The 23,158-nt window shown below is 57.6% G+C and overlaps 1 protein-coding gene across 3 annotated transcripts in view; it reads right to left on the bottom strand.

Annotated features, from left to right (window-relative positions):
* Window positions 1–20,881, bottom strand: part of ATP8B3 (ATPase phospholipid transporting 8B3) — a 28,807-nt gene extending 7,926 nt beyond the window's left edge. Inside the window, exons 1-22 of one of the 3 annotated variants that reach the window (XM_033199900.1) lie at window positions 20,534–20,881; window positions 19,946–20,232; window positions 19,408–19,486; window positions 18,999–19,045; window positions 18,000–18,091; window positions 16,036–16,149; window positions 14,988–15,086; window positions 14,449–14,510; window positions 13,902–13,974; window positions 13,697–13,767; window positions 13,177–13,259; window positions 11,189–11,347; window positions 10,477–10,565; window positions 8,761–8,951; window positions 8,448–8,656; window positions 5,947–5,978; window positions 5,699–5,855; window positions 5,078–5,266; window positions 4,876–4,988; window positions 1,611–1,775; window positions 1,391–1,502; window positions 243–318 (exon numbers count right to left, since the gene is read on the bottom strand). In XM_033199900.1, the coding sequence (XP_033055791.1) occupies window positions 243–318; window positions 1,391–1,502; window positions 1,611–1,775; window positions 4,876–4,988; window positions 5,078–5,266; window positions 5,699–5,855; window positions 5,947–5,978; window positions 8,448–8,656; window positions 8,761–8,951; window positions 10,477–10,565; window positions 11,189–11,347; window positions 13,177–13,259; window positions 13,697–13,767; window positions 13,902–13,974; window positions 14,449–14,510; window positions 14,988–15,086; window positions 16,036–16,149; window positions 18,000–18,091; window positions 18,999–19,045; window positions 19,408–19,486; window positions 19,946–20,084 (2,351 nt within the window). In that variant the 5' untranslated portion in view covers window positions 20,085–20,232; window positions 20,534–20,881. Of the gene's footprint in view, window positions 1–242; window positions 319–1,390; window positions 1,503–1,610; window positions 1,776–4,875; window positions 4,989–5,077; window positions 5,267–5,698; window positions 5,856–5,946; window positions 5,979–8,447; window positions 8,657–8,760; window positions 8,952–10,476; window positions 10,566–11,188; window positions 11,348–13,176; window positions 13,260–13,696; window positions 13,768–13,901; window positions 13,975–14,448; window positions 14,511–14,987; window positions 15,087–16,035; window positions 16,150–17,148; window positions 17,269–17,999; window positions 18,092–18,980; window positions 19,046–19,407; window positions 19,487–19,945; window positions 20,233–20,533 lie in introns of those variants that run through there. The other 2 variants (XM_033199901.1, XM_033199902.1) reach the window with 2 other exon arrangements.
* Window positions 20,882–23,158: the final 2,277 nt, after the last annotated feature.

Genomic DNA, 23,158 nt, shown 5'->3' with positions numbered 1-23,158 from the left:
CCTCTGCTCCTTCCCCTCCTCTGCCTCTCCCCCTCTCCCTCCCCTGCCCCTTCCCCTTCCCTTGAGGCTCCCTCCACTGCCCACTCCCCCACTCCTTCCTCCTATCCTTCTCTCCCCCTCAATCCCCCGCTTCCCATTGTGCCTCGGGCTCCCCGTCCAATGAGACAAGCACCTGGGCCAGGTGCCCCTTGTCCTCACCTCCCCACTACCCTTGCTTACCCCCCCAACCCCACACTTCTTACGTAATCTCCTTCTCCTCCAGAATGAGCATATTCTCTGACAGCAGCTCGCAGGCGAAGCCGACGTTAACAGCGGTCTCTGCGAACCAGAACCAGACCTGCTCAGCGCCTCTGCGACCCGCCCTGCCCTGGCGGACTGGGGGCCACGCCCACTCTACCCGGTGGACCCTGGCCCGACCAGTGGCAGCCGCATGCCCCACCCCCTGGCCGTGGTGATTGGTTCAGAGAAGGGCTCGTAACCCAGGCTCGCCAATGAGAGCCAGCCCTGAGATTTTGACTGCAGTTCTGGCTGGAACTGGGCTGCCCAGAGATGTGTCTGAGGCCAGAATCATCAGGCACATGTGCCTAGGATCCACGGTGCCTTCAGGAACCCACAAAATGTCTTAATACCATTTATTTATTTATTTTGAAACAGAGTCTCCCTCAGTCGCCCAGGCTGGAGTGCAGTGGCGAGATCTCAGCTCACTGCAAGCTCTGCCTCCCGGGTTCACGCCATTCTCCTGCCTCAGCCTCCCGAGTAGCTGGGACTACAGGCGCCCGGCACTACGCCCGGCTAATTTTTTTTTGTATTTTTAGTAGAGACGGGGTTTCACCGTGTTAGCCAGGATGGTCTCGATCTCCTGACCTCGTGATCCGCCCGTCTTGGCCTCCCAAAGTGCTGGGATTACAGGCGTGAGCCACCGCGCCCGGCCTTAATATCTTTTTAAATCAGAAGGGAAATAATTGAATATTTTTCCCTGGGCTGGCTCCCGGCCAACAGAGGGCACCCTGAAAATCTTTTTTTTTTTTTTTTTTTTTTTTTTTTTTTTGAGACAGTCTCACTCTGTCTCCCAGGCTGGAGTGCAGTGGCATGACCTTGGTTCACTGCAACCTCCGCCTCCCAGGTTCAAGCGATTCTCTTGCCTCATCCTCCAGGGTAGCTGAGATTACCCACCCGCACCACCACACCCGGCCAAGACCATTTTTGTATTTTGAGTAGAGACGGGGTTTGACCATGTTGGCCCTGCCGGTCTCAAACTTCTGACCTCAAGTGATCTACCCGCCTCAGCCTCCCAAAGTGCTGGGATGACAGGCGTGAGCCTTCAAACTTTGGGGAAATTTGAAGATCCATGCTGAGGGGGCTCAGCCACCTGGAGCCGCCCAGGACTCACCCTGCTTGTCCCCAGTGAGCACCCATATTTTGATGTTGCTCTTCTTGAGACATTTGATGGTTTCAGGAACGCCGTCCTGAAGTCTGTCCTCGATGGCTGTGGCTCCCAGCAGCTGGTGGGGGAGGAGGGCAGGACTGGGAAGATGCTGAGCAGCCGCCCAGCTCCCTGGCAGGGGCAGGAGAGTCCCAGGGCCCCCTTGGGTGCCCTACTGCCCACCCACCTTGAGGTTCTGCTCCAACTCATTGTACACCTGTTGCAGGGCCTGCGCCCGGTTCTGCAGCAGGAGGCTGGCCTCCTGGTGGCGCTGCTGCCAGTTGTCGTAAATGTCCTCAGCCACCTCCCTGTAGGCCAGGCACAGTGTCCGCAGGGTCTCCTGGGCAAAGGCCTGGGGGCCGGGCAGGTGGAAGCTGTCACCATCCTGAAGCCGACATCTGAGGCTCAGCCCTCCCCAACCCCTGCTGGGCTCCGGAGCCTGGGCCCCCCAACCAAAAGCCTGTTGCCTCTCCTGCCAACAGCAGCCTTGAAGGGGCTCAGAAAACTGGTCTGAGTCCGGGCGTGGTGGCTCACACCTGTCATCCCAGCACTTTGGGAAGCTGAGGCAGGCGGATCAATGAGGCAGGAGTTCCAGACCAGGTTGGCCAACATGGTGAAACCCTGTCTCTACTAAAAATACGAAGATTAGCCAGGCGTGGTGGTGGGCGCCTGTAGTCCCAGCTACTTGAGAGGCTGAGGCAGGAGAATTGCTTGAACCCAGGAGGCGGAAGTTGCAGTGAGCTGAGATCACACCACTGCACTCCAGCCTGGGCAACAGAGCAAGACTCCATTTCAAAAAAAAAATAGAAAAAAGAAATAGAGAGTGGGGAAAAGGGCCGGGCGTGGTGGCTCATGGCTGTAATCCCAGCACTTTGGGAGGCTGAGGCAGGCGAATCACTTGAGGCCGGGAGTTTGAAACCAGACTGACCAACATGGTGAAACCCCGCCTCCAGTCAAAACACACAAAAAATTAGCCAGATGTGGTGGCGCATGCCTGGAATCCCAGCTACTTAGGAGGCTGAGGTGGGAGGATCCCTAGAACCTGGGAGGCTGAGGTTGCAGTGAGCTGAGATTGCCCCATCGCACTCAAGCCTGAATATCAGAGCAAGATTCCATTTCAAAAAAAAGAAAACTGAGCCGCCCCTGCTCCTCACCTGCTCTGTCTCAGACACCTGCTCCCACCCCAAGACTCTCAGCTCTCGTTTGCCTCCAGACTTTCTTGGAGGACTATTTCCCTGCCAGGAACACCTTCCCTACGCTTTGCACAGCAAATTCTTTTTTATTTTTCGGGGATGGGGGACAGGGTCTCACTTTGTCACCCAGGCTGGAGTGCAGTGGCTTGATCATAGCTGACTGCAGCCTCGAACTCCTGGGCTCAAGCGATTCTCCTGTCTCTACCTTCCAAACGGCTGGGATCATAGGCGCATGCCATCATATCTGGCTAATTTCTTTCTATATATATATTCTTTAAATAGAGGTGGTTTCACCATGTTGCCTGGGCTGGTCTCGAACTCCAGGGCTCAAGTAAGCTGCACACCTGAGCCTCAAAACACTGAGATTACAGACAGGATCCACCACACCCGGCCTGCATAGCAAATTCTAAATATCTCTCAAGACCTTCTATGCAGTCCACCCACCCAGAGCCTTCCCCAACCTGGGCTCCCCCAGTCCCAGGCCCCTTCCTCTGACCCTCAATTTTGGGATCTCTGAGCCCCTGCTTTAGGCCCCTCATTTCTCAAAGGCCGGACCCAGGGTTGGGACCTCTAGGGGCTGGGAGGAAACTGGGCAGGCCCAGAGAGTAGACACTCCAGGCTGGAGTGCAGTGGCGTGTGCTTGTAATTCCAGCTCCTCGGGAGGCTGAGGCAGGAGAATCACCTGAACCTGGGAGGCGGAGGTTACAGCAAGCCAGGACCATGCCACTGCACTCCAGCCTGGGCGACAGAGCAAAACTCTGTCTCAAAAAAAAAAAAAAAAATAGAAAAAAGAAATAGAGAGTGGGGAAAAGGGCCGGGCGTGGTGGCTCATGGCTGTAATCCCAGCACTTTGGGAGGCTGAGGCAGGCGAATCACTTGAGGCCGGGAGTTTGAAACCAGACTGACCAACATGGTGAAACCCCGCCTCCAGTCAAAACACACAAAAAATTAGCCAGATGTGGTGGCGCATGCCTGGAATCCCAGCTACTTAGGAGGCTGAGGTGGGAGGATCCCTAGAACCTGGGAGGCTGAGGTTGCAGTGAGCTGAGATTGCCCCATCGCACTCAAGCCTGAATATCAGAGCAAGATTCCATTTCAAAAAAAAAGAAAACTGAGCCGCCCCTGCTCCTCACCTGCTCTGTCTCAGACACCTGCTCCCACCCCAAGACTCTCAGCTCTCGTTTGCCTCCAGACTTTCTTGGAGGACTATTTCCCTGCCAGGAACACCTTCCCTACGCTTTGCACAGCAAATTCTTTTTTATTTTTCGGGGATGGGGGACAGGGTCTCACTTTGTCACCCAGGCTGGAGTGCAGTGGCTTGATCATAGCTGACTGCAGCCTCGAACTCCTGGGCTCAAGCGATTCTCCTGTCTCTACCTTCCAAACGGCTGGGATCATAGGCGCATGCCATCATATCTGGCTAATTTCTTTCTATATATATATTCTTTAAATAGAGGTGGTTTCACCATGTTGCCTGGGCTGGTCTCGAACTCCAGGGCTCAAGTAAGCTGCACACCTGAGCCTCAAAACACTGAGATTACAGACAGGATCCACCACACCCGGCCTGCATAGCAAATTCTAAATATCTCTCAAGACCTTCTATGCAGTCCACCCACCAGAGCCTTCCCCAACCTGGGCTCCCCCAGTCCCAGGCCCCTTCCTCTGACCCTCAATTTTGGGATCTCTGAGCCCCTGCTTTAGGCCCCTCATTTCTCAAAGGCCGGACCCAGGGTTGGGACCTCTAGGGGCTGGGAGGAAACTGGGCAGGCCCAGAGAGTAGACACTCCAGGCTGGAGTGCAGTGGCGTGTGCTTGTAATTCCAGCTCCTCGGGAGGCTGAGGCAGGAGAATCACCTGAACCTGGGAGGCGGAGGTTACAGCAAGCCAGGACCATGCCACTGCACTCCAGCCTGGGCGACAGAGCAAAACTCTGTCTCAAAAAAAAGAAAAGGAAAGAAAAGAAAAGAAAAAGACACTGTCTCTGTGGGGGTACACTTTGGAGTTCAGCTGCCTTCCAACCTGTGTGTGTGTTGTGTGTTGCCAGGGGAGGGTGTTTTGTACAGTGCACAACCTACCCAACTGTACATAGCCATCCCAGGTACCGGCAACCATTCATTTCTCTGTACAGTCTCCTCCCCTGCCTCTTCCTCCTGTCCCTACACACACACACACACACACACACACACACACACACACACCACACACACACACACACACACACACACACACACACCCAGCCTTCCTCCCTGCAGGGACTCACAGCCAAGGCCGCCTCTGTGGCAAATTCCGTTGCCCCTCTACTGTGCAAGCGTTCGAAGATGACCGTGTCGGCGCCCTTGGTGTACAGGCAGATGGTGCCCTCTGGCTTTCGGACTGTGGGGGAACAGGCCCTGCTGCCCACAGAGGCTCCCCGTCTGCCCACCCGCCTCGGGGGGCCCCAGGGCTTGGGCGGCGGGGCTCACCCAGCACCGACATCCGTTTGCGCATGCTGTTGAAGTCCATTATGGCCAGGACCTGGTAGACCCGCTCCTCTCCCAGCTCCACGATGGTGATGGTGTCCTGGGTGCGGGACAGGAACACGTAGCCGAAGTTCCGGGCCGCGGTGACCAGCGCCCCCTCGTCGGGGGAGGCCGCCTGGTACAACAGCTGGTCTGGTGGGGAGGGGGCCGTTTTGGGGTCCACAGTGCAGGGAGGAGATGGGTCCCGCCTGGGCTACACCTTCTTTGATTGTGGCGGGGGATCCCCGCCTGGACAACCTCTCAGCCCAATGCACGGAGGGGAGCACTTGAGTCGAGACGACCTTCCTGCTCAACAATACACGCCCGGGCTCCCGCCGCAGGTCTGGACATCCTTTATGGAGCCCTGAGGATGACACACGCGCCCTCCCGCCCCGGTACTGGGCAACACGTCTGGGCTTCAGGCCCGGACACCCTCGAGCTGGGGCTGGGGTCACCGGCCTCAGCGCCCCCTAAGCCGGGTGAAGGGAGCCCTGGAAGATGGGCTGGGTGAGCGGTGGGGCTGGGGACACTGCCGTGCCCGGGGCCGAGCGGCCTCAGAGATGGGGAGGCGCCCGGGGCACTCACGGCGGCTCTTCCGCACCATCACCGTGTGGCAGATGGCCAGCAGGCGCCAGAACTCCCGCACCGCCGTGTCCCTGTTGCTCCGCACAAGGTGCAGCAGAGCCGCGTTGCAGAAAAGCAGCTTCCCGTCGGCGAACTTGTTCCAGAGGTAGGGGTTCTCCTGGGGGCGGCGGGGCGCGGGGGCTGTGGGCGGGCCACTGCCTGTGCCCCGTCCCCCTCACCGTCCCGCGCTGCAGGGCGGGCAGGCTCACCTTAGGTCGGGTCCTGGCCTCGGAATCCGGCCCTGGGGGAAGACATGGCTTCAGGCCCCAGCTCCCACAGGCCCCCCATTCGGGATCCCACAGCCCCTGCCCCCTAGTCTCAGGCGTCTGGGGGCCACCGGAGGCAGCCACACGAGCCAGGCCTGCGGCCCTGGAGCCGACACCCCCAGCCATCTTGGGGCGAAAGCTGACCTCGGTTTCCACCATCCGCAGAAAGCGGGGAAGAGGGGAGCACGCCCATCCTGTCTCCAAGGGATCCCTAAAGGACGACCGGGAGCGGGATGCGGCCCCTTCTGTGGGACATAATTTGTTTTCCACTCCTGCGGTGAGTTTTTGTTCCCTTTTTAAATTTATTTATATTTTTTTATTTTTGAGACAGAGTCCTGCTCTGTCGCCCAGCCTGGAGTGCAGTGGCACAAGCTCAGCTCACTGCAACCTCAGCCTCCTGGGTTCAAGCCATTCTCCTGTCTCAGCCTCCCGAGTAGCTGGGATTACAGGCGCCTGTCACCACACCTGGCTCATTTTTGTATTTTTAGTAGAGATGGGGTTTCACCACGTTGGCCAGGCTGGTCTCAAACTCCTGACCTCATGATCCGCCCTCCTCAGCCTCCCGAAGTGCTGGGATTACAGGCGTGAGCCATCGTGCCCAGTCACTTTTTATTCTTTATTGTTCTTAGAGATGGGGTCCTACTCTGTGGCCCAGGCTGGAGTGCAGTGGTGCAATCATAGCTCACTGCAGCCTCAACCTCCCGAGCTCAAGCCATCTTCCCTCTTCAGCCTTCCAAGTTGCTGGGGCAACAGGTGCACACCACCTCTTTGTGGTGTCTTTTTTTTTTTTTTTTTTTTTGAGATGGGGTCTCTCTCTATCACCCAGGCTGGAGTGCAGTGGCTTGACCTTGGTTCACTGTAACCTCCACCTTTGGGTACAAGCAGTTCTCCTGCCTCAGCCTCCTGAGTAGCTGGGACTACAGGTGCACGCCACCATGCCCGGCTAATTTTTGTATTTTTAGTAGAGACAGGGTTTTGCCATGTTGGCCAGGCTGCTCTCAAACTCCTGACCTCAGGTGATCTGCCCGCCTCAACCTCGGGCCCCTTCTTCTATAGCTGAACTTGAACCATTTCTTGGGGACTTCTCACTACACTAAATTATGACCCAGTTCAAACCATGTGCCCTGGTTATAAATTAGATCCGGGGCTGTCAAACTACACCCCACCACATAGTCAGTTTTTGTACAGCCTGTGAGCTAAGAATTGCTTTTGGATTTTTAAATGGTCAGGAACAAAAACAGCAAGAAGAATATTATTTTGTGGCCGGGCGCGGTGGCTCATGCCTGTAATCCCAGCACTTTGGGAGGCCGAGGCGGGCGGATCACGAGGTCAGGAGATCGAGACCATCCTGGCTAACATGGTGAAACCCCGTCTCTACTGAAAATACAAAAAAATTAGCCAGGTGTGGTGGCGGGTGCTGAGGCTGGGAGGCTGAGGCAGAATGGCATGAACCCAGGAGGCGGAGCTTGTAGTGAGCCGAGATCACACCACCGCACTCCAGCCTGGGCAGAGACTCCGTCTCAAAAAAAAAATACTGTTTTGCAATCTGGGAAATACTCAAGAAATTCGAATTTCAGCATTCACAAATAAAGGCTTGTGAGAGTCAAAAGAAGAATAGTGGCCAGGCATGGTGGCTCACATCCTCACATCTGTAATTCCAGCGCTTTGGGAAGCGGAGGCGGGCAGATGGCTTAAGTCCAGGAATTCAAGACTAGCCCGGGCAACATAGGGATACCCTGTCTTGACAAAAAATACAAAAATAAGCTGAATATGGTGGCACACTCCTGTAGTCCTGGCTACTTGGGAAGCGAAGTGGAAAGATTGCCTAAGCCCAGGAATTCCAGGCTGCAGTGAACTATGATTGTACCACTGCACTCCAGCCTGGGCGACAGAGCAAAGCCCCATCTCAAAAAAAAAAAAAATATATATATATATATATATATATATATAATATATATATATATACACTGTTTAAAAGTTTGGCTAGGTGTGGTGGGAAATGCCTGTAATGCCAATATTTTGGAGGCTGAAGTAGGCGGATCACCTGAAGTCAGGAGTTCGAGACCAGCCTGGGCAACATGGTGAAACCCCATCTGAAAAAAAATACAAAAATTAGCCAGGCGGGATGGCATGCAACTGTAATCCCAGCTACTTGGGAGGCCGAGGCAGAAAAATCAACCCGGGAGGTGGAGGTTGCAGTGAGCCGATATCTCATCACTGCACTCCAGCCTGGGCAACGAGAACAGAACTCCGTCTCAAAGAGAAAAAAAAAAAAGTTTGCTGGCCCCCTCTAAAAAAAAAACCACGCCATCTTGCTACAGTTCCCTGGTTCTGATTCGGGCGGGGGTGCTGGGCATGGGGCCAGACGTGGCTCTGGTTCTCGTGCACCCCAAGCTCCTTGGAGATGGAGGACCCAGCCGGGAGCTCAGGTGTCAGGGCCGCACCATAGACGCGACCGTTGATGCAGCACTTGTTGAAGGTCAAGATGTTCTGCGTGAGTGTGCCCGTCTTGTCCGAGAAGATGTATTCCACCTGGCCCAGGTGGTCATTGAGGCTGGTGCTGCGGGCCTTGGCGGGCACGTCTTGCGGCTGGTAGTACATCTGCACGTCCCAGTTGATGAAGACGCTGTTCCCCAGGTAGATGAACTCGGACCTGCAGAGGCACTCGGGGTCACGGTCAGCCCCGCCTGCTGTGCGCCATTCCCCATGCCTCCCTGTTCTGTGTCTGCACCGGGCGCGTGGCCGGCAGGGACTCACAGGATGAACATGGACATCGGGATGGTGACACTGAGCAGGATGAGGAAGCCCCAGAAGATGAAGAAGGACTCTGCAGCCACACTGCTCCCGTGCAGCCCTGAGAGGTAGTAGTGCTGGTCTTTGAATTCTGTGACGGAGAAACCGAAGCTGAAGGCCAACACCAGGCAGATAAGCACCACGGAGATGAAGATCTGGAAGGCGGACATGACGGGGTGGGTGACGGGGGCAGGGGTCCCCCACTCTGACATCGGAATGGGGTGAACACAAACATAAGGCTGGGGCTGGGCACGGTGGCTCACGCCTGTAACCTCAGCACTTCGGGAGGCTGAGGCAGGCGGGTGGCTTGAGGTCAGGAGTTCAAGACCAGCCTGGGCAACAAAGTGAGACCTCATCTAGATGAAAAATTTAAGAAATACATTAGTCAGGCATGGTGACGCACACCTGTAGTCTCAGCTGCCCAGGAAGCTGAGGCCAGAGGATCGCTTGAGCCTAGGAGGCTGCAGTGAGCCATCATGGTGCCACCGCACTCCATCCTGGGCAATACAGTGAGATCGAAAAACATTTGTTTATTTACTTTTTTATTTTTTGAGAGGGAGTCTCGCTCTGTCGCCCAGGCTGGAGTGCAGGGGCACGATCTCAGCTCACACAAGCTCTGCCTCCCCAGTTCACGCGATTCTCTGCCTCAGCCTCCTGAGTAGCTGGGACTACAGGCGCCCACCACCACGCCTGGCTAATTTTTTGTATTTTTAGTAGAGACGGGGTTTCACCGTGTTAGCCAGGATGGTCTAGATCTCCTGACCACGTGATCCATTCGCCTCGGCCTCCCAAAGTGCTGGGATTACGGACGTGAGCCACTGGGCCCGGCCGAAAAACATTTATTTATTTATTTGTTTGTTTGTTTGTTTGTTTATTTATTTATTGAGACAGAGTCTTGCTCTGTTGCCCAGGCTGGAGTGCAGTGGCACAATCTCAGCTCACTGCAACCTCCACCTCCAGGATTCAAGTGATTCTCCTGCCTCAGCCTCCCAAGTAGCTGGGATTACAGGTGCCTGCCACCATGCACAGCTAACTTTCAATTTTCTGTAGAGACGGGGTTTCACCATGTTGTTCAGGCTGGTCTCAAACTCCCAAACTCAGGTGATCCGCCCACCTCGGTCCCAGAATGTGCTGGGATTACAGGCATAAGCCATCTCTCCCAGCCTAAAAAGGAAATATTTACTTTGGCCAGGGACGGTGGCTCATGCCTGTAATCCCAGCACTTTGGGAGGCTGAGGAGGGCAGATTGCTTGAGCTCAGGAGTTCAAGACCAGCCTGGGCAACATAGTGAAACCTCATTTCTACTAAAATACAAAAAAATCAGCCAGGAGTGGTGGCAAGCACCTATATCCCAGCTACTCGAGAGGCTGAGGCAGGAGAATCGCTTGAACCCAGGAGGCAGAGGTTGCAGTGAGCCAAGATTGTGCCACTGCACTCCAGCCTGGGTGACAAAGCAAGACTCTATCTCTAAAAATAATAATAATTTAAATAAATAATCATTATTATTTTATAAAACTTTTTTTAAAAAATTACTTTAATGAAAGATTTTCTGGCCCAAAGACCTGCCCACAGGATCAGGCTGCACGTTTTGCAGAAGAAGGAAACTGAGGCCTGGAAGGTGACATCCCTGACCGACCCTCCTCTGTGTTCCTGGGGCAGGGGCACTTGTTGGCAGCTCACCACAACCACCAGCTTGTTCATCAGGAGGTCTAGCTTGGTTCTCTTCAAATGGATCTTGCCACAGTTCTTCATAATTTTTGTGTCAAAACCTGCAGGATTTGCAAACATGTATCCATCTATCCATCCATCCACCCCCCTACCCACTCGTCCACCCACCCGTCCATCCACCCACCCATCCACCCACCCATCCACCCACCCATCACTCACCCATCCCCACATCCATCCACCATGCCCCCATCTACTCATCTATTTGTCTGTCCATCTACCCTCCCATCCCCACATCCATCCACCCACCCACCCATCTACCCATCTATTTGTCTATCCATCCATGCACCCATCCACCCACCCATCCCCACATCCATCCACCCACCACCCATCTACCCATCTATTTGTCTATCCATCCATGCACCCATCCACCCACCCATCCCCACATCCATCCACCCACCCACCCACCCACCCATCTACCCATCTATTTGTCTATCCATCCATGCACCATCCACCCACCATCCCCACATCCATCCACCCACCACCCATCTACCCATCTATTTGTCTATCCATCCATGCACCCATCCACCCACCCATCCCCACATCCATCCACCCACCCACCCATCTACCCATCTATTTGTCTATCCATCCATGCACCCATCCCCACATCCATCCACCACGCCCCCATCAGGACAGCTCCCACTCCAGGACCCTGGAGCGGCCGTACCAGCATAAATGACCATTCCATAGCAGGTGTCTGTGTTGCGAATCCTGCAGCCTCGGAGGAGGAGGTTGCCAATGTCCAGGGAGTATTTCTTGTCGTTCCATTCCAGGCACCCCACGAAGTGGTGCATCCGGCTGTTGGGTGCTTCACACGTCACCGTGCCTGTGGGCAGCCAGGTGGTCAGTGGTCAGCGGGCTCAGCCCTCCTCCCCAGGTGCCCTGCGCCGGGTGCAGGTGAGAACATTCTGGCCACCCTCATAAGCCCCTCAGTGCCCCAAACTTGCCCACTGGCGCCCCAGCACAGGGCTGCCTCAGGAAGGCTCCAAAGCCTTCCTGTCCCCGCCTGGCCTCAGGGACTTTGGGCAGGTTTTTCCTTCCACAGGGACTCACACTTCTCTGATCCTCCAGCCAGATCAGCCCCTCCTAGCTCCTAGCTCCCTCCCTAGAGGTTCTGATCCCAGCACGTGACACGACGTTTATTCGTGCAAAGCCATTGTTACTGTCTGTGAGCTCCCTGAGAACGGGCGCCAGCCTCGTCTCAGCCACACTCTGACCCCAGGGCAGGGCCCAGCACCTGCACACAGTAGGTGCTCAGTAAATGTGTCAAGAGGGAAGAGGAGAAGGGACACCTGATCGATGAACCTCCTCCTGGGTGCTGGAGCCCGTCCACCACCACCACCTCCCATTCCCCGACACCCTGCAATGTCCTCACTTCCGCTGGAGGAAACAGGTTGGGACCACGCGGACTGGCCCGGGCAGCATTCGGTGAGGGTTAAAACAACAATGGGGCGTGGGTTGGGACCCCAGAAGGGAGAGGGGCCACAGGGTTCCTGAAGAGTCCTCATCTGCTTCCCCATCACGTCTTAGGGATGGGGAGCCTGACTCCGTCCTGAATGTAGGAACCGGAGACATCCATGGTGGGATGGCCAGAGGGCAGAGGAACTACAGGGCAAGCCCACACCTCAGGCTACCTCTCTGAACCTCAGTCTCTTCCTCTGAAAAGTGGGTCCATGCCCGGTGAGAATGCTGGGGCAGAGGGAGGAGGCCAGGGCCTCTGGCTCACCCTGGGAGGAGTGCCAGAGGAAGAGTCACTGCCCGTCTATGATTCTGTGCCCTGATGGCATTAAATAAGGGAGCTGGCTGGGCGCGGTGGCTCACACCTATAATCCCAGCACTTTCAGAGGCCAAGACAGGTGGATCACCTGAGGTCAGGAGTTCGAGACCAGCCTGACCAATATGATGAAACCCCATTTGTACTAAAAATACAAAAATTAGCCAGGCGTGGTGGCAGGTGCTTGTAATCCCAGCTACTCAGGAGGCTGAGGCAGGAGAAACACTTGAACCCAGGAGGTGGAGGTTGCTGTGAGCCGAAATTATGCCACTGCACTCCAGCCTGGGCAACAGGAGCGAAACTCCATCTCAAAAAGAAAAGAAAAGAAAAATAAACAGCCAAGCAGTGGGGCGGGGTCAGCACTCCGTTCTTAGAGGCCTTTCCCGCCACAGGAATCGCCAGCCCATGCACGCAGGTGCCTTTTCAATGAAACAACCAAACGTGACTGCGTTGTGGTTAAATTTTACACTTAACAGAATGTCGCATTTTATTTGTGGTTTTGACACAGGGGCCTCACTCTGTTGCCCAGGCTGAGTGCAGTGATGTGATCACAGTTCACTGCAGCCTCAGCCTCCCTGGGCTCAAGCGAGCCTCCCACCTCAGCCTCCCAAGTAGCTGGGACCACCAGCACATGCCACCACGCCCACCTAATCGTTTTATTTTTTGTGGAGATGGGGTCTCGCGATGTTGCCCAGGCTGGTCTTGAATTCCTGGGCTCAAGTGATTCTCCTGCCTCAGCCTCCCAAAGTGCTGGGATTCCAGGCATGAGCCACTGGGCCTGGCCAGCACATTTTTTTGTAAAACAGTAATAACAACAAAATACCCTAACGTTTAACTTTTACAGATTTGGGGGACGTGACTCCCTGCTCAATGCCGCTCACCTTGAAAGGACGCCATCTTCTTTACAGAGGTCAGTTCTTTGTGGGTGACCATCAGGGCCTGTCTGAACTTCAAGTTGGTCTCCCTGGTGACGAGGAGAGGAGGGAGGTGAAAAGAGAGGTGCAAATGGAGGTGACGATTGCTTTGAGGAGCCCCTGGACCCCTTCTGGAGTCACTCAGACATTTTCACTGAGCACCTACTAGTTTGCCAGCTGCCAGTCGGATGGCTGAGGTCCAGAGAGGGAGAAGGCCTTGCCCAAGGCCACACAGCACGTTTGCCAAAGTGCTGAGGCCAGGGCCTAGGCTGCACACAGTGGGGCCTCCAGCAATGAAACAATGGGGAGAGTGGGCGTCTTCCTCCCCTCAGTGCCTGGCAGCACCCACCCCCCAGACACTCATGGGGTGAGTGACCAGAGTCTCTGGGTGACCTTGGCTGGCTGCCTCCTTGGTGATCGGGGAAGGAGGCTCCTCGGGGCCATGTGCCCCACCCCCAGGGTCCCCAGCGATGCCACAGCTCCTCACCCGTCAATGTCCACCGTCTCCACGTGGCACAGGCTGCTGGGCTCCGTGCTGGCCAGCAAGAGCATGTCAGCCTGGGGAGGAGGGGGGCGCAGCGTTGCAAGGGGATGCAAGACAAGTTGGGGGTGTGGCAGCCCTCCCCACCCTGGGAGGGGCGCTCTCGCTGCGGGGGCGTGGTTCTGGGACCTCAGGGTCAACCCCAGCTCACCGGGACGATGTTGTCCTTGTGGAGACAGACCACATCCCCTACGCACAGATTCTGCCATTTCTTCCGCTTGAAGCTGCGGGGAGAGGAGGTTGCGAAGGAGGCCCCTCCCTCTGCCGACCCTCCCCACACGGGGAGAGCAGAGGAACAGGATGTCGTGGGGCCTGCGGCTGCAGTCCCCACCTCCAGGCCTCTGCTCCCTCCGAAGCCTTCCCCGGCCTCCCACCCGACTCCCCGCGGGTCCACGCTCCCAGCCAGTGACCTCCAGGGTCCTGCACCCACGTCCTCTTCAGACTTTCCTTGTCCTCCCCATCGCCCCAGCCCTAAGCTTTGCAAGGGTTCGCCATCAGGGCCTTGGCCTCTGTCCTCACCCCAGCCAAACGCCTAATGAATGCAGGCCCAGTTCCTGTCAGACTCAACCAGCCGGGAGACCAGGGAGCATGGAAGGTGACGGACACTTGGCCAGGCACCCTGCCCTGCCGAGGCCGATGACCCTGCTGGGCTGGAGCCCTGTGTCCCCGTGGATCCCCAGCTGCAGCCCCAGCCTCACCTCTTCCCCATTAGAATCTGGCAGGGTCTGTTGTTGATGGCTCTGTCACTCTTGTGTCTCCCCTGGGCCAGGAGGGAAAGGATCAGAAAGACCGTCCAGCCTCTCCTGCCCCTGCCCAGGCCGCTGCCACACCGCAGCCCAGCAGTGCCCACCCGCAACACGGGGTCCCTGTCCGCTGGCCCCATGCCATGTTGTGTCTGCCCAGGGATCCCAGGCATGGGGACCACTGGACCCACTGCTGTCGGCGAGAAGACAGGTGTGCTGCCCACCACCTGGTGCCTGCCAGACCACCACCCCACCAAAGTTCAACGGCCCCAAAACCACACAGCCGATGGAGCCAGTGCCACCAGCGGCACCTCCCCAGTGTGGGTGCTAGTGGATAAGGACAATGTAGCCCCAACAGCTGAGGCTCCCAGGCCCATGTTACCCTAATGCTCCAGGAAGTCCAGCCCTCTCCCACTCTCACTCTCACCCAGGCTCAAGAGACCCCACCCTGTCCCCGCCCCCTCCCCCAGGCAGCTGCGTCCAACAGCACTCACGATGTCGTCCACCAGGTCCCGGGCGGCACGGATGAAGAGGAGGCAGACCATGGGGGCGCCGAGCGAGAACCAGGGCAGTGTGGAGATGTCGGGAATGCTCTGACGTGGAGGGGGCCACAGGAAGGGTCACACCAGGCCCCTCCCCCGTCCCCTGCCCTTCCACCAAGCCAACCCAGCTCCGCACCATGTGACACCATCTGCTGGCCACCTTGGCCGGGCTCCAGCCATCACTGGCACCCCCCAGCCCTTGGGACAAACCCCCGGCATCCCTCCACCTGCCTGGAACTTCTCCCACATGCCTCGTCTCCCCAGCAAACTCGTCTTCTCCTGTCCAAGCCCAGCTCCCACGTTGCCTCCTCCAGGGAGCCTTCCCCAGCCCCAAGCTTGGCCTGCACTGCTCCCCCTCCCTCCCATGTTCCTGCTTCCCCAGGTCGCCCTGCAGGTGTGAGCTCCACCATCCCCCACCCCGGTGCCGGCCAGTGGCCTGCACACAGTAGGTACTCCATTAATGCTGAATGACTTGATGGATAAAAGGAGAACCTCTCTATCCAGAACAGAAATGAGATGTTGGGTGAGGGTGGGTGCTCTGAAAACAGCGCCCCTGGCCGGATGCCGGCCCCACGCTGGCCTGGACCACCCAGGTACCAGGATGTGGCTCTGCAGGTCTCCAGAAGATGCTCTGGGCTCCTCCTTCCCCCTCACCTCTGAGGTCAGCTAGGAGGGCGGGGGCTAGGGGAGCTGCGTGGCCGAGGCTGTCTAGGCTGGGGAACGGCTATGCCTCCCGACACCCAGCCCTGCCCAGCAGGAGCCAGCGGGGCGTGGAGAGGGTGCCGTCATCAGACCTGGAGGGTCCGTCCATCCACCTTCGTCATTCAACGTGTATTGAGCACCTCTTGTGTGCCAGGCCCTGGGCAGGGTAGTAGGGACTCAGCGATGAGGGTCCCAGTCTGTGGGGAGCGGGACATGAACCCACCCATCACATAGACAAATACATCGATGCTGCCAGGTGGCTAGGGGGGGACCTCCTGCAGGAGGCGACATGCCTCACCTGCAGGATGATGATGAGGAGGAAGTACAGGTTGGACACCCGGTGGAGCTGCTCATACAGGTTCAGCGGCAGGAACGAGAAGAAGTTGTACTTGGCCGTGCGGATGACGTTGGTCTGGAACGAGAGCCGCAGGCCACGTGGCAGGGGGGTGCCTTCCAGGCCAGGGGATGGGGGTGCCCAAGGCCAGAGCTGCCCCACTTGGCCTCGCCCAGAATCCTCTGGGCTATGGGACACCATTCATTAAGCACCTACTGAGCACCTGCTGAATGCAAAGTTTCAAGCCAGCATTATTAATAAATGCAAGACCTTAAGCCAGCATTTACTGAGCACATGCTGAATGCAAAACTTGGAGCCAGGGTTAATTAGTTATTGAATGCAAAGACTTGAAGCCACCTTTTACTGAGCACCTCCTGAATGCAAGGCCCCAGGGCAGCATTTACTGAGCACCTGCTGAATGCAAGGCCCCGGGCAGCATTTGCTGAGCACCTCCTGAATGCAAGGCCCTGGGCAGCATTTACTGAGCACCTCCTGAATGCAAGGCCTCAGGGCAGCATTTACTGAGCACCTGCTGAATACAAGACCCCAGGCAGCATTTACTGAGCACCTCCTGAATGCAAGGCTCCAGGCGGCATTTACTGAGCACCTGCTGAATACAAGGCCCCAGGCAGCATTTACTGAACACCTCCTGAATGCAAGGCCCCGGGCAGCATTTACTGAACACCTCCTGAATGCAAGGCCCTGGGCAGCATTTACTGAGCACCTCCTGAATGCAAGGCCTCAGGGCAGCATTTACTGAGCACCTCCTGAATACTAGTCAGGGCAGCATTTACTGAGCACCTGCTGAATACAAGGCCCCGGGCAGCATTTACTGAGCACCTGCTTAATACAAGGCCTCAGGGCAGCATTTACTGAGCACCTGCTGAATACAAGGCCCCGGGCAGCATTGACTGAGCACCTGCTCAGTAATGCAAAAGCCTGGAGCCAGCATTAATTGAGCTTCTACTGAGTGCAAAGACTCACTGAGCTGTGACCAGCATTTCCCAAAGCAGGACACCCAGGAGGATTTCAGGGTCCGATGCACACGTTGTACTTTCAGGTTGGGTATTAACTTACCGTCACGTGCACTGGGACAGGGCAAATGAGATACCCAGAATTCTTGCACCAAATCAGTGATTTGGTTAGGACGGGCGCTTCGGTCCTCGAGATGAAAATAAAAATCCTGGCCAGATGTGGTGGCTCACTCCTGTAATCCCAGCATTTTGGGAGGTCAAGGCAGGTGGATCACTTGAGGTCAGGAGTTCCAGACTAGCCTGACCAACATGATGAAACCCCATCTCTACTAAAGATGCAAAAAATTAGAGGGACATGGTGGTGGGTGCCTGTAATCCCAGCTACTCAGGAGTCTCAGGCAGGAGAATCGCTTGAACCTGGGAGGTGGAGGTTGCAGTGAGCTGAGATCTCGCCACTGCACTCCAGCCTGGGCGACAGAGCAAGACTCTGTCTCAAAACAAAACAGAAAAAAAAAAAAGAGGCTGGCCGCGGTGGCTCACACCTGTAGTCCCAGCACTTTGGGAGGCCGAGGCAGGTGGATCACCTGAGTGAAGGAGTTTGAGACCAGCCTGGCCAATATGGTGAAACCCTGTCTCTACTAAAAACACAAAAATTAGCCGGGTGTGGTGGCGGGCGCCTGTAATTCCAGCTACTCGAGAGGCGGAGCAGGAGAATTGCTTGAGCCCTGGAGGCAGAGGTTGCAGTGAGCCGAGATCGTGCCACTGCACTCCAGCCTGGTCGACAGAGCGAGACTCCGTCTCAAAACAAAACAGAAAAAAAAAAAAAAGAAAGAAAAGAAAAATATCAAGCAAATACAAGCGGAGGCAGGACTCAAGAGGTGCAAAAAGTAGATTCCCCAGGGGTGCCACGGCAGCTCCTCTGGGGGCCGGGGAAGCACGAGAGGGGCTGCCCACCTTGCATTTCTTCCTCCGCCAGCACAGGAACACCTTCTCCTTGAACTGCGCGTTGTAGGCGCGGTTATTGGCCTGGACCTCCCAGGTGAATGCTGTAACGAGGGCAGAGCCGGGCGTCGCTGGAGCTCAAGGGCCAGAAAAAACACCCCTAACCACCGCCCAGAGGAGGGCTAATGGGGCCCGAGGGACCCAGGTGCCGGGGAGGCCCGAGATGTCGGAGCCCGTAAAGACAGTCGGGCAGCGGGCACCACCTAGGGACCTACCAGACCCTTGCCCATAGTTGGCGTGGGCACAAGTGGATTGTGAGAGTAGCTACCTCCCCCAAACCCCCGGCCATAGGCCAGTCCCGAGACGCAGAGAACAGGCCCTGGGAGACCCGTTCAGGCCTATACATTTTACAGAGGGAGGCAAACTAAGGCTCGGTGATGGGCTCTCGGGTCTCCAAGGGCATACATCCAGCCAGCAGCCCAGATCTTTCTGGGCATGCAGCCCCCAAATCCTGAGTCAAATACCCCAAACCCAGTCAGTACTAGGGTTGGAGACTATAGAAACCAAATGAGAATCCTAGGCAAGGCCTGACGTGCAGGTTTGGGGGGCCCCACCCCATCTCAGCCTCAGCCCTGTACTTTTTTTTTTTTTTGAGATGGAGTCTCGCTCTGTCACCCAGGCTGGAGTGCAGTAGCACAATCTCGGCTCACTGCAATCTCCGCCTTCTGGGTTCAAGTGATTCTCCTGTCTCAGCCTCCCGAGTAGCTGGAATTACAGGCATACGCCACCACGCCCAGCTAATTTTCGTACTTTTAGTAGAAACGGGGTTTCTCCCATGTTGCCCAGGCTGGTCTCCAACCCCTGACCTCAAGTGATCCACCCACCTCGACCTCCCAAAGTGCGGGGATTACAGGCGAGAGCCGCTGCGCCTTGCCAGCCCTGAGCTTCGTAATCCCTTCCACCTGCACCACCCCCTCCAACCAGGATCAGCACCTGAGTTCTTGTCCTCATCATCTTGGAGATCTTCTCTCTGGGCGAGGCTGCCCATGCTGGTGGGGCTGTGGGAGAGAGGGGCCCTGGGTCACCGCAGCGGCCCCAGCTCTTGCTGGGTACCACTCGTATTCAAGGAGCTCACAGCCTAGGGGTCGACCCTCTCAAATGCTACCTCCCACAGTCATCTGCAGCCTCCCCCCAGGCTCTGAACGTCCAGCCATTGGCTCTGTGTCTTGCCTTGGACACCCTGAGACCCAGGGAACCCCAAGAGGATCCCCAAACCTGCAACAATCCATCTGCCAGTGTCCCCCAGCAGCCACCCGCGTTGCCTCCTGCCAGTTCAGCCTAGAAGGACTCTACCACCGGCCATGCCAGACTCCGGCCACTACTCCCCACACCTCGCCTTTCCTGGAAGGACCACCCTCACCTCCTCCTGGTTTCGCTGACGGCCTCCTGCCCCTCTCCCACGCGGCACCAGCTTAGAGGCTCAGTCGTCTGTTGACTGACTGGATGGGACCCCCGGGCTATACGTTATATCTCAAAACACAGCGTGAGGGTCAGGCATGGCCATCCCCCCTCCTCACCCCCCGGCTGGGCAGCACAACTCTGATGGGGGTGATGGAGGCAGACAGCACATCATCGGAAGATCCTGGAATCTTCTCCACTAGCAGGTTTAGGAATGTGGGTCTGGCTCTAGCTCTGCACTGGGGGCCCTGGTTTGGCCCCCTATGAGGAATGGGCAAACCAGCCCTAGACGCTAGCAACTGGCCCCCCACCTGCCAACTCTCTAGCAGTGCCCTCCTCACCAAGCCCCTGCTCCTGGGTTCCGGCCGTCCGGTGCACCTGCCCTCACCCTTCTGGGCTCCGTTCATACTTCCCAGCCCGACCAGGCTGGGCCCTGTGCCTCCTCTGGGGTGCCCCTCTGCCTGGGGAGTCCCCCATCCCAGCTCTGATCACCTTCTCACCACTTCCGCAGATGCTAGCAGGACCTGAGCCTTCCTGAGTCAGGTCTGAGTCACCTGTGTCCCCAGGTCCTGGTGGGGCAGGACTTGGCTCAGGGCCAGCTCTGGTGCTCCTGGGAGTCTGAGCGGGGCCAGTGCCCATTCACCATATGAGGAAAAGGGAGGTTCAGGGCGAAGAGGGGTTTAGGCTGTGGGACAGGGGAGTGGTGGGGGAGACCCCTGTGGGGGCAGACTGGGTGTCGGAGAGTTGGAGAGAATGCTCAAATGGCCAGAATCCACTCAAAGTGTATCTGGGGGCAGAAACAGACACAGACACAGCGCTGGCTTCCTGCCCCCTCACTAACCGGGACGCCCCATTACTCGGAAGCCCCCCACCCCGTCTTCCCGCAGCCACAGAGGCACAGGACCACCGTGGACAGGGCTCCAGAGTCCAGGGCTGTCCGCACCCGCCCCCGAGCCCCGACCGCGCTAACCTCTAGGGGCGACCTCTCTACCCTCGCTGCCACGACCCCAGCTCTCAGCCCGGGTGGAACCCAGAGAGGGTGCGCCCGCTCCCGGGGACGCACAGCAGTGGGAGCACCCGCTGCTCACCGGCGCAGGACAGGCAGGGAGGGGCCAGGCTGCCTGGGGCAGGCCGCGGGCATCCAGGGCGGCTGACGTGGTGGAACCGTTAGGCCGGTGCCAACGGTCCTGAAGCGGGAGGCGGGGTCTCGGGGCCCAGCCAAGGCGAAGGTGAAGCCGGTTCGGAGCCCGGAAGGGGGCTGAGGGCGGGGCCTGGAGGGGTGGGTGGGGCCAAGGCCAAGAAGGGGGCGGGGACTCGAAGGTGGGGCCGAGCAGGATCCGGGCCAGGCCTCAGGGGCGTGGTCAGGGCAGAAGGGCGGGGCCGAGCGGAGACTCGAAGAACAGGTCAGGGTAGAAGACGCTCGGGGGCGGCGCCTGGGTCTGGGGTAGGGAGGGGGCCAGGAGGAAGGCGGGGCCTAGCGGGGTGTCGCTGAGTGGTGTAAGAGTAGGGGCGGGCCCAGGACCCGGGGCGTGGCCAAAGAGGGAGGCGGGGCCGCGCAAGCAGGGTTTAGGTAGGGGAGGGGCCAGAACCCAGGGGCTTGGCCAAAGCAGGAGGCGGGGTTGAGCATGGCCTTGCGGAGCAGTGTTACGGCAGGGGCGGGGCTAGGATCCGGAGCCGTTACAAAGGAGGAAGGCGGGGCCGAATGGGGGTGTCGCTGAGCAGAGTCAGTGTAGGGACGGGACCAGGACCTGGGGCGTGTCCAAAGAGGGAGGCGGGGACGCGCAAGCACGGTTTAGGTAGGGGCGGGACCAGGATCCAGGGGCGTGGCCAAAGAGGGAGGCATGGTTGAGCATGGCCTTGCAAAGCTGGGTCAAGGTAGGGGCGGGGCTAGGATCGGGGGCAAGACCAAGGAGGAAGGCGGGGCCGCGCACAGCAGGGTCAGGGTAGGAGGGCGCTCAGGGTGGGTCCAGGACAGACGGCAGGGCCTTGGAAGGGCCTTAGGGAGCAGTGCCAGTGCAGGGGCGGGGCCTGAAAGGGAAGAGGGTGTCAGGGCAGGGCTGGGCCGGGCTTGGCCAGGGAGCAGAAAGGACCTGCACCGCAGGGAGAGGTTGGAGGGGTTCTTGTAAAGGTGGGCCTGGGTCAGGCCGGAATGGGCCTTGCAGACCTGACGTGGCTGAGACTGGTAGGAACAGCGTGGCAGAGTGCAGGAGGAAAGACCACAGGTAAAGGCAGGTATGTAAGTCGTGTCTGATTCATGTCCTGGGTTCGTTCATTCATCCCATACACGTTCAACGAGCGCCTCCTAGGCACAGATGCAGGGCTGAGTACCAGGCTGGGGAGAGGCGGTTATAGCCATTAAGACCACCCTAAGGCCAGGAGGAAGCCCGCAGGGTTCTGTCCTGCGGGCGGCAGGCGCTCAGGGATCCTTACTGAAGAAGTGGCAGGGGTGAGTTCAGCGACGACGCAAGGGCGCGTCCAGGCCAGAGATAGGGTCCGGAGCCAGGGACAGAAAGTGTGTGTGGAGGGGCTGCTGAAGATGAAATGCCCCCAAGAGTGAGGCTACCTGGGGTGAGGGCCCAAAGGGAGAGGCGAACATGGGTGGAGGGGCATAGGGAGGCCACCTCCCCCATCAAAGCAGCAAACACGTGAAGGCTTTCGGTGATCACAAACCCTCTTTTCTTTGGAAGCCCAAACTGGAAGTCTGCTTGGCCCTGGAGGTTGCCAGGAAACCTTTCTTTTTTTAGAGACAGTCTCGGTGTGTCACCCGGGCTGGAGTGCAGTGCTGCGATCAGAGCTCACTGCAGCCTCCACCTCCTGGGCTCAAGTGATCCTCCTGCCTCAGCCTCCAAAGTAGCTGGGACCGCAGGCAGGCCGGCCACTGTGTCTGACTTCTTTCCTTTCATTCTTTCAAGACTTCCCCTGCGCTTGCCTGCCCAGTGGTTATGAAAAAGAGCCGGGGGTGGGGGTTTGAACACACTGTTCTCATAAACTTGAGAAGAGACCTGGTTGGGTGCAGCTGTGAGGACCAGATTCCCCCTCCCCAGCCTTCACAGGGGGCACTATCTGGGGGCAGGAGCTCGTCCAGGGCACTTGTGCAAAGGCCCTGAAGCCTCCAGTGGCAACAGGTGGCTTCACAAGCTGAAGGAGGTCCCTGGGGGCTTAAGCCAGCGCTGGCCGGCCTTGGGACCCCCCGTGGGCTATGTCCTGAGGCACCAGGTGCGTTCTGGGAAGAGGGAGGCAGACATCACATGGGAACAGACAGAAACAGAGTGAATACACGCCTGCGCCATTTATTTAGAAAACAGAGCCAGGCACAGTGGCTCACACCTGTAATCCCAACACTTTGGGAGGTCGAGGCAGGTGAATCACTTGAGGTCAGGAGTTCGAGACCAGCTTGGCCAACGTGGTGAAACCCCATCTCTACTAAAAATACAAAATTAGCCAGGTGTGATGGCAAGGCCATAATCCCAGCAACCTGCTAGGCAGAGGCTGCAGCAAGCTGAGATTGGGGGACAAAGCAGGGCTGTCTCAAAAACAAGAAAAAGAAAACTCCTTTATAGAAGGGGTGGGAAGCGTCACCTCGTCACAAGAACAGCCCTCGAGGGTGGAAGGGCCTGGCCTAACCACGGTCCCCCCGGAAGGATGCAGAGCCCAGAACCAAGAAGGTAACCCTTTTGCCTCTGCAGCCTTGGGACGGAGTCCTCTGGGGAGGG

This window comes from Trachypithecus francoisi, unplaced genomic scaffold (genome assembly GCF_009764315.1).
Source record: "Trachypithecus francoisi isolate TF-2019V2 unplaced genomic scaffold, Tfra_2.0 Lachesis_group5, whole genome shotgun sequence".
NCBI classification, from domain to species: domain Eukaryota; kingdom Metazoa; phylum Chordata; class Mammalia; order Primates; family Cercopithecidae; genus Trachypithecus; species Trachypithecus francoisi.
Note: the sequence above shows the minus strand (reverse complement) of the source record. Positions and strands in the feature narration are given on the sequence as shown.